Raw genomic sequence first — 10959 nt, 5'->3', positions numbered from 1 at the left:
GAAAAAAATAATCCCATATTTTTTATAATCTTGGTGTTGTGTGAATGTGTCAGCAACGGATTCTACAATAATTATATAACTTTATATTCATATTAGAAATTTTCGGAATTCACTCCGCTCTAGTGTTAGGGATAGGCTTAGGGTAAGGGTCAGGGTTAAGGGTTAGGTTTATGGTTAGGGTTGAATTTGGTCCCCACCATTTTACATTGAATTGTATAGGGAAAACCTTTAAAAGTCTTCTTGTCTTGAACCACAATGCACAGAGATTAAAATTATTGGTATGTAGCATTGTCTAGTGAACCTCTACCAACATTGTTCAAATCATGACCTGTCTATACACAATGAAATGTTGATCGGTTGAAATATCACGCAATAAGCACTGGCTATCAGTCCTTCCAGGGTTTTGATTTAATCATTACTTTATTTGGGAACATTTGGTGCTTTACTTTGAATATGACGTAATCTTCATTCAAGGAATTAGTTCTATTATTAGAAAACTTTACGGTAGCTTAGTTGCGTTTTTATCTGTGATATTTTGAATGGTGATAAAATAACCAAACACAAACAAAGACGACTTTAAGATCTAATATCTATTCTGATATTGGTTTATTAACTTTTAAACCTTATGTTAAAACTTTGACAGCACATGCCACAACCTGGCAAATTAATAACAGACTCAGTTTGAACGAGTCTGTTCAAAAGAGGTTGTGAAACTTGCTGCACCCTCACGCAGCCTAGCACCGGCTTAAGTGAGATTCTATCAAGCGGAGGATAAAACCGACATACAGAAAGATCATTACGAAGCATATAACGTAGGCAAGCACTAAAATAGTGATGTCGGTTTGATTGTATCTGTGCCCGAGAGGTAACGACGCGTCCAACACCTGTTACGACCTCTAACAGCACATGACACTGAAACTCTACTGTGTTGAGATGTACAATATATAGAATGGTTCTTTGGAAGCATGGAATGTAACTAAGCAAAATAATAGCAGAGGCTGGTAATGAAAGGTAATGAAATGTACATCATCCAGCGTTCGTGCTCTAAGCACTGATTCATGACACGACTGCTGTTATGATAGATAAGAAAACCTCAGACAGATACTTTGAAAGCATAGAATGCAATCAAGAAAATCAATAGCAGACTGGTATAACAAGAGTCTTTTGACACTGTTTAAGGACTGAGAGTCACTGAGAGACTGATATTATCACATGAGTTCCTGTCCCGCTCTCGTCATCACCATGATTAAAACCTTCGTCCTCGTCCTCTTCTACGAGAAAACATCTCATTTCTGGATTCTTTGTTTCGCTCAGATCTGTTATCAGTTCTGATCGGCCGGTCCTGTACCCAAGAAGACCATGGCGCTATGTTATCAATATGTCTTATCGCTCGGTCTACTGGGGTTTTCTGTTTTCTAGGTGGCCAATCGATCCATTCACCCTGGTAAAAAAGAAAGAAATAAAGTTTAATCTAAATGAAAGAGTAACATTGTTATTCAGAACCAATTTGTAGAGTTTTCAAAACACTAAAACTTTCGCTGAAATTAATTTGTATCATTTGGCTTGATACTCATTCTTAAAAGTCTATTTAAGGTCAAAGTCAATGCGCAGTCGCGGACAATACTGACTATATCAAGGGTAATTATTTCTAAGATTTTAGAATGAACTTGCTGGATATCGAAGAAAACCTAGCTTAGAACGTGAAGTTTGTAGAAGTTTGATTCATTTCCACCAAAATTGTCCAAAGTTACTGGGAGGCCGTTTTTTAATTAAACAAGGATACTTACTATTTCCGAGAAAACTGGCAAAGCTTGCTTGTGATTGAACCTGATCTATATTATATCATATTTATTGAACGGACCTATTTCATGTTTTCTCAATTTGACCAAATCTAGGGTCATTAAGCTAGAAATACCAGTTTGGACTGACTTGTTTTGCGACTGAACATATATTTTATGATGACACATTTTCATTATGATATCAACTCTTTCAAGTAACTAAGAGCAAAATAAGGGACAATTATTTCAAAATGTGTAAAATCGTTTATGTAATAGATGCACGTACAAATGTACGTATAAGTAAATATAAGTTTGTGTGCCTGTGCATAATATATTCTATTGTACAGCAGATAAAAATGTATAAAACTACCTCATCTACGGTGCCCATTAAAATTGAATTGACAGCTTCATCCGTGTCATTTAGATTATCATAAAGAGCTATTTCAGCCTTGTCTTGGGCACAGCCTGTCATCTCCATAATCTACAGAACAAATGAACAATTTGTAAAAATTTTCAAATGGTATCATATAGATCTATTTGATAGCGATTCTATTTTTGTGGTATTTAAACCAGCGGAATGCCGATAATATTTGAAGCATAAAACGCAACCAAGCAATATAATCGTAGACTCGGTTTGATCGAGTCTGTTCATGAGAAGTAATGAAATGTGCAACACCTCTCAAGCCCCCTAATAGCGGATGAAGCAGAATTCTGTCATAGTAAAATGAGTACTCCGGGGTCTCAAAGAATCAGAAAATATAACAACACTGAGTCATGTCAATATTCAGAGCATGGCTCGTTCTTAATATAATGAAAGAAGCGTTGCCTGGTGGTTGTAACATTAAGCTTGTCATATTAAGTATGAAGGTATGAATATGTATCAGTGCCCCTTTTAAGTAGGATTTCTTATCTTTATCTTGTATTAAGCACTGTCACCTGGGACACACTTGGTAAACTAAGTAGGTAGAAAGTACAACATACATCTGTTCCAGGCACGTAGGAAGCATTTTCAGATTGGGGGTTGGGGGCGGGGGGGGGGGGGGGTTGCGGTTGGACACATTTTGAAAATCAGCCGACCTATAACAGACCCAGATCAAGGAAACGTAAACAACGTTTTTTTAATTTTTTTTTAGTTGTGCGTGTTTAGCCCATCTAAAACAATTACAAAACTGCAGGGCACAGCTAAAATTGACCCGCTGTCAAAAATTGCTAAGATAATAACCTTAATCGGTCAAATTATTGGGGGCCCGGCCATTCTGAACCCCCCCCCCCCTCTCTTCCGCTCCCCCCAGTTGCAAGTTACATGTGAAGAACAAGTTAATTCTGGTATAGAACCTAGTAACTTTAATAGAAGTTAACTCTTAACTGTTATACATTGTATAAGGAAATACTGTCGAAAATCGGCTTAAAACTTATATAACTTAGTGAAATTATAATACAGACAATACAAATAAGTAACGTCTTATTTTTCTTTACACATATTACCTGTTCGAGTTTGTCCTTTATTTCAGCATCAACATCAGTCGAGTCTGTGTAAATTATATTGTTCAATGCCAACTGTTCTGCTGTGGGCTAAAACATTAGTAGAATGAATAAGTCTCAGAGAAAAAAGAAACAATAATAAAATCTTTTTTTTTTTTCATACCAATAGCAAAACCAATAAATTAACATGCTGTCTCCTTAGGTTAGTAAACAACTATTTATTTCTTTCTTAAATATATTTTGTTTATCTAAAGGGGTTATAGGTATTGTTCATACATTTCCACATGTACAAGTGGATCAGACTGTTAAATACATACATTATAAACGTCAGTGATGTTTTGTGTTCCACATATAATTTTATTCTATGCGTGTATCTTTAGAATATGTCGTATAAGAATAATTTAGGTTTCATAAATAATCATGACATAATACAATACTGTAACGAAACTAGATCCAAACTGAGCACATGCATGCCTACAGCCTGCAGTAAAAATTCCATAATACAGTCTTTGTTATCCGGTCACCAACTGTTAAACCAAAACACAATCTGAGAGACCGATAGAAAAGGATGTCACAGTTAATTATTTTCTAACATAACAGCAATCAAATGATATTGTGAACTTGAAAATGAATTGTTTCTGTCAAGTTGGCTGTCTTTGTGCTGACGGGAGGGGTTGGGTGGGAGGGGAAGGTGTTTGCGTGTGTGAGCGTGCGTGCGTACGTGTGTATGAAGGTGTTTGCGTGTGTGAGCGTGCGTGCGTACGTGTGTGTGTGTATGTGTGTGCAGGGGGATTGCACCACGACACATCTTGAGGTCTGATGCGCTGGCGGAGGCGCCACACAACAACATATGGAATGGCAGATTTTTGTTTAGCCTTCCGGTTGACATGCGCAGAAGGGCCTAAATGGCCGACTAAATGTCACCCTGATAACAAAAGAAAATAACTGTTTTTGTCTACAGCAATGAAAAAATAAAATGACATGAACTTGGCACTATGGGGTACTAGACGATTGATTTTGTCGCGGGGCGTCCTCGGCAGCAGGAAAACACGACAAAATAAGCGCCAAAACGACATTAAATTTGTCGTGTTGTCGCCCTACTTTTGTCGCGTCCTCGTGCTTTCGTGGTGACAGGGCGCCAACAAGCTATGAAGACAGAAGAAACGAAACGATTAATCATGCTGTCTTGTTATTCTGCCATATGTATTTAAGTCCAATAAATGAGCATAGTTAAGTTTACAGAATGTTATCAAAATCTCCTTCGGGTGTTATTCTCTTAAGGGCTGATTTCTAATGTTTTAATAACTTGTAGCCCAACCCATTTGCTTTTGTTACTTATTACGTATATGTGCTATGTATTGTGTGTTCAGAAGCAATAAAATATGATTAAATCAATTAAGTATCTTTCTTTTTTTACGTTGCAAACATACAATAACTACCCACTAATAAGAGTAAAGGTATGATTTAAAGTATACCTGTTTTAAATAGGAAAAGTCTGAACTTGAATATGCTCTAGCAAACTCAGCATGTGAATTCCAATCTGAAACTGAAAATGAAAGCAAAATTATTAATTTATCAATTTATATGGGATCAAAAAGCAGCAGTTACTGTATTGAACATTGGCATAATTCAATTTCTATTTTATTCCTTGTCATTGCATATTTTGAAGACTCATATATTTCGTCACCTTAGTGCAAAAAGTGAATAAGTCCTTCTTTAAGTCATTGGAGTTATCCACTTTTTGCACTGAGGTGACGATTTATAAATCTAATGCGTCAAAAATATAGTTTTATATCTATAAAAGGGAGGTAATAAGCTTCTTAACGGGCAAGACAGATATTCAAATCATTATGCTGTTGAGAATAAATTTCTACAGTATTGCCTAAAATGTATAATTTTTCACGTTTTAAGAAGGAAGAAAACTTTTTAGATGAAGTATCATTTATGAAGCGGTTTCACAAAATTATTACAGTACAATACCTCCTTTCTTCTCGGCGGCCTGTTTGGTTTTGTTTTTCTGGTTTGCGGGTTTTTGACTCCTTGTTTTAGACGTTAGCGTTGTGTTATCAATAGCTGGAACATCTAAACAACCAAGTTTTCTCTCTGAAGCAATTGTTTTAAGCAGCTGTTCATCTGGAACAAATGTGAACGTTTTTAGCTGCTGATCGGACTGAAGCTGAGCAACAGCATGTTCAATGTCGCGAACATCTGATTTGCAGTTAGCTGCATAAATGAATAATTCGCTGCCTTGATAGACTCGACTGTTCAACTTTTGTTTCAAATCCTTGATTTTGGCTGAAATTCCCTCGCAGTCTTCCACCAGCTGGTGCAGTCGTTTTTCATTTTCAGACTTTGAATGATTTAGTTCAGATATTGCATCGTTTTCAGCCTTGTCCAAATACATATTAATGTCTTTTCTAAACTTTCTTATTTCTTTTAGTGCCTTTTCATGCATCAATCTAGTTTTTCTTTGATTATCTCGGATGTTTTTTTCACTTTCTTTGTTTGTAGATGACATTGTATCGAGCTTCTTTATTAAGGTTTTAAAATATTCCTTTTCTTGGAAATTCTTCGATACATCCTTTATATATTCTGGTTTACAACCACCTTGCTCTTGAATCATATAATCACCACATCCTACAATTTCATGCTTACGACAGTAGTATTTAATCGTTTCATTCACGTGTTGTTTACATTTCTCAACACTAACGTCGGTGTCCTGCAACGGCATCGAAGCAGGGTTTACGACCAAGACATGCTTCCTACAAAGCCTTGCTTTAAGATGATGCCGAAAACACCTGTTGCACATATATTCCTTACATTCCTGACATATACCATTCGCACTTGTCTCAACTTGTTCATCCTTGCACGGTTCACAGAGTTCATTGAATTCTCTAGTAGTGTCTTCTTCGTCTTCCGTAGCCTTCCTACCAGAAACTTCCATGTTATATCTAGTTTTAATCACTTAGACTAAAATAATTTAAAAATATAAAATATCATTAGATTAAGGTTACTTCCTTTTGCAAACTGAAAAACCTGAATGGTATGTACATAATATATATCGATCGATAACCCGCCAAGTGGTGTAAAGTTGAATGTAGCTATTGAAGCTGTCTATGATCTTTATTTCCAATAACTCTGACTGACGCGGTAAACGTGCGTGCATAAATAGAAATCGATCGGGAAAGTCGATTACGTCTTTATTTGTTATTCAGGGTTTGCTTCATGGTAAGTCAGGGTTTTCTTTATAGTCAATACGATTCAAAAGTAGTACAACTATTTTGTCAAGGATAATGCTTTCACTATTCGATTCACCTTTTCTCATTAATAACATTGTTACAAATACCGCGCGCGAATAGTACATCTATCGCAAAATGAAATAATATCTTTGATTTATTGATGTGCTTGGCTCAGTTCAATATGAAACTAATAAGTTATAAAAGTTTGATGTTTACCTTCAACTTACAGACTGTCAAATAGGAAAGCTTAACACTGTCATATTAAAACCGCTACCCAAAATATTGACTTGGTATGGCGTAGTGGCGGCGAAATGATCTGTCACGAAACCGTCGATACTTTATTTTTGATAAATTTTAAAACATATTTATCTTTGGTTTAATTATATCTTTATCGTGAACTTAACACTATTGTGTAGTTATAAATTTTCTCGTTTAAGTTAATTTCATTATATGTACAAATCAGTTTTATTTGTATGCAAACTACTACAGCTACTACGGTAGAACACTGTGAAGTACAGCTCTTTTGAGCAGAGAATTAGATACTATCGTAACATAATTAATTTTCGCATATGTACAGTGATAGTTTATTCCATTTAATATTGTTAGGAATGCCGGTGTACTAATTTACAATTTTGTATTTTTATGTTATCTATTTTTCACATAAACATGTATGAATTTAAAAAGATTTATGAGATAATTACTAAAAATATATACAGCGACTTTGCCACATATTAAACCCTTTTACATCTTACAACCTTTTTTGCTGTCACAGCTATTGAGGAGTTTATTGCCAATATAAATCATTGTTTGTTGACATTACCGATACAATTATCGGGCCTGTATACCTAGATAACATGCTCGAAGTCAGTTTGTAAGTAGATTGCTTATGAAAACGGTTTTCTAAATAGATGTTTAGGAACCATCAAACCTACTTGTTATGTCGATGGATACTTCGAACCTGTTATTATTTCAGTATTTTGGATCGCAATAATATAATGGATTTTTTTTTCTAAAATTGAATGAAATATAAAGTTATTTATATAACGATGAAACAATCATTCAATGGTTCACTAAAATTGTATGGAATGAAATATTAGATAATTTATATTACATGATGAAACAATCATTCATATGCGGAGAAGAGGCGGTTACAACTAACTAAAAACTGGATAATTTAAGTCATTTATGTAAAGGAGAAAAGCCGAAAACTGTCCATTATGTGAAATAATGGACAAATCGAGGCGCAACGCGCCGAGATTGTCCATTCTTTCACATAATGGATAGTTTGAGGCTTTTCTCTGACTTAAAACACGGTCTTCACGAAAAAATCAAGATTGTCGTGATATTATATAATGTCACTAATATTGTCTCTTTGAGGCAAAGACAATTCATTGATTTGTGTATGTGCTAAGTAAAAATACCAAGTCAAATAGATCTCAAATTAGATTGCATATAAATATTTATTGCAATTAAAAGTTTTTTAAGCACTAATGTTATTAAGTGCTGATTCTTAGGAAAGTTTTGAACATATCTCGTTTTGTCATATTTATGAATGATTTGAGGTACAATTTAAAGTAAACTTTAACTTGGCCGTATGATGTATGTATCAATAGTTGTCCATGCTTTGTTCGTGCTGAGTTTGCAGTTTATATAAATGACGGGCCCAGGAGAAGACATTCTAAAATGTATGTATGTATAATTTTTTTTATATCATAATTGTAAAACAATCGTTCTTATCTCGTAATTACGAGATATTATATCAATTTTATTAGAAGAAAATTACCCGTATTACATTAGATCTTTACTAGTTATGACTCAAAATATTTTGTTATTACGATAAATAACATCGTCATTGCCAAAAAATTGTATTGTTAAATTTTCTGGTAATACCGAAATACTGAAACGTGCAGTAAAACTTTAGGAAACTTGACGTTTTTCTTTTTTTTTTTAGTCCTCGTAGTAGAAAGGTGAAATTACACATTTCTTGATAGGACTGCAACAAATGTCAGTTATGGCCAAAATAAACCAATTTTACACGGAAAACTGCATGAGAAAAATAGGGCTGCAGCATTTGAAAAAGAAATGAAAATTGTGTTTTCTTTAGCTCGACTATTCAAAGAATAGGTAGAGCTATTGGACTCAAGTTTGTTAAATTTTGCCCATTGTTTCCTCATTGAAGGTTCCATGTGCACCGCCGTATAAGTATATCTGCGGATGTCTCTAAAATACATTTTGGTACTTATAAAATGTAGAAATGTTGAGTTCTGCTCAACCCAGGGCTAGATGGCATGGACGGTAGCTTGAATTCCGCTACCGTCCATAAACAAACCGAGCCTGCAACATTTTCGTTAATGACTTGTTGGGCGACCTGTGGTTTTCCACTTTTTTTATTTTATCTATGAGTCTGCGTCCGCGTCAGCGTCCCTATTTGGTTAAGGTTCATCAACAGTGTTTGGAGACCATCCTTCAGATGAATATTAATTTCTGAAATTTATATCTCATAGACCATTACCATTTATAATAAATATACTGAATTGTTCAGAGGAAGTAGGAAATACTTTATTCAAAGGTAAGATTGTTTAGGAATGTGTATTTTGTTTAATATCACATTCACTTCGACTGCAAACGTTCTATTTTGTAGAAAATATCAAACTTCATTTTCAAACGTATTTTTATTTAATTTTGTTTTGTTTCTGTGTGCAACATATTTATCTGGGTACTCCCCAGTAATGAAATATGGTTAACTTTCATATTCTCCTGAACATAGCAGTATTTTATTCATTTTGACACCTCTACTTTCACTTCCATTTTGCAATTTTTGCAACGTTTCGAAATATGCATGTTTTTAACATTTTCAACACTGGGAGTACCTGGAGAAATATGTTAGGCACACAATAAGTATAGACATTAATTAGAAATAGTTTTGAAAAGGAAGTTTGATATTTTCTACAAAACAGAATGTGGACGAGCAAAGTACATGTGATATAAGAGAAAATTGATTATTCCAAACATAACACTTCTCTTAAAAGAAACTTCTACTTATTCTGAACAGTTTGGTATACATTTTATGAAAAACAAAGGCTTATGATGGCTAAAAACATAAAACAAAAATTCCACTGAGGGGCAGTTTCAAAACACTTTATATGAACATTATTCACTGTGATAAATTGAATTACACTGCACAGGTTCAATAACTCTATTTTGCGTTTGTATATACGTATGTCCTTTTAATGACTTAGACATTTTTGATTGAGGTTTTATATGTAAGTAGGTATTTCAGTACCTACTAACGGAAATGGATTGAATCGTCACATACTTGTTCACTATTCTGATCTGATATGCAGTGCTCAGGTGTCATAACTCTACTTTGCATTTTTCCAAATTTATGCCATTTTTTTTTCGACTAAGCAGTCGTTGGTTAAATTTTCGTAGGTAAGCTGCTATCTCAGTACCCATTAATGGGAATGAATTTAAACTTGCACAATTGTCCCTGTCATGAGCTGATATGCATTGCACAGGTTCCATAACTCTTTTTGCAATTTTACAAAATTATGGCCCCCTTTTCGACTTTAATATTCATTCAATTGACAAAACTGCTGAATAGTCGGGCGTTGCTGTCCTCCGACAGCTCTTGTTTTTACATTACGTTGCTTATTTCTATCTATTTTCGACTGAAAATGCCATACCAGGTTTATATCTGCGATACTTTTCTATAGTGATTCAGGAGTACACAAAGAGGACTTTACTACTTTCTAACGGTTGAAGATTTAAACTAACATTCAGTAATTACTTATGGCACATTGTTTGATTTTCATTTGACTGATAATTTGTGGGGCGATTTGGGTTAAAATCGTACGTCCCCCTTCAGCGTTTTTTTTTATTATTGCAGCTACAAATTCTGAAAAATAATCGTTGCAGTTTATATTTCGAAACTTTCGAATTTCATAGGTTGATGTACTCACACCTCTCAATTACAAGGTTGTTACTATACCTGTCCATTATTAACCTGTACCTGTCCATTCTTAAAGTATCCATTATTTTAAGAATGGACAGTTACAGGTTAAGAATAGACAGGTATAGTAAAATAATCGTGTGTATAGAGCGGTATCGGTACAATAACCTATATAATGGACAAAACTAACAAAGGATTACATCACAACCGTGTTTTAACTTAACTTAAGTCCCGTCTACACACTACAAGAAAATCTTGTAAGGCCCATAAATCACCCGATAATTTATATCTTGTACAAACAATAAGTGCTTTGCAATATTTCTTGAACTTGGAAGACACATTAATCTTAAATGGAGGGAAATCATGACAGCTAAATAAAAAAGATAGTCGAAATGATACCGGTACAAAGTGTTTATACATCAAATATTTGGACATTTAAAAAATGAATCATTAGTGAAAACACAGAAATACTCTAGTTGAAGTGATACATATCTAGTTGAAGAACAAA

At 34.4% G+C, this 10959-nt stretch overlaps 1 protein-coding gene across 1 annotated transcript; it reads right to left on the bottom strand.

The window, feature by feature from the left end:
• Positions 1-575: 575 nt before the first annotated feature.
• Positions 576-6354, bottom strand: LOC128552858 (E3 ubiquitin-protein ligase TRIM71-like). Its single transcript, XM_053533928.1, has 5 exons — positions 5241-6354; positions 4736-4806; positions 3264-3350; positions 2149-2259; positions 576-1441 (listed from the first exon to the last, which is right to left on the bottom strand). The coding sequence occupies exons 1-5, from the start codon at positions 6202-6204 to the stop codon at positions 1247-1249; spliced, it is 1428 nt and encodes a 475-aa protein (XP_053389903.1). The 5' UTR covers positions 6205-6354; the 3' UTR covers positions 576-1246.
• Positions 6355-10959: the final 4605 nt, after the last annotated feature.

The sequence above is a fragment of the Mercenaria mercenaria genome, unplaced genomic scaffold (assembly GCF_021730395.1).
Source record: "Mercenaria mercenaria strain notata unplaced genomic scaffold, MADL_Memer_1 contig_3232, whole genome shotgun sequence".
NCBI classification, from domain to species: Eukaryota; Metazoa; Mollusca; class Bivalvia; order Venerida; family Veneridae; genus Mercenaria; species Mercenaria mercenaria.
Note: the sequence above shows the minus strand (reverse complement) of the source record. Positions and strands in the feature narration are given on the sequence as shown.

What these genes read in the sequence shown, in the direction of transcription:
- LOC128552858 (XM_053533928.1), bottom strand. Translation starts at nt 6,204, where the DNA reads ATGGAAGTTTCTGGTAGGAAGGCTACGGAAGACGAAGAAGACACTACT. An exon ending in ACTTTTCCTATTTAAAACAG is followed by an intron (nt 3,351 to 4,735) that starts GTATACTTTAAA and finishes CTAATGTTTTAG; the next exon opens with CCCACAGCAGAACAGTTGGC. An exon ending in TAATGGGCACCGTAGATGAG is followed by an intron (nt 1,442 to 2,148) that starts GTAGTTTTATAC and finishes CTTTTTTACCAG; the next exon opens with GGTGAATGGATCGATTGGCC.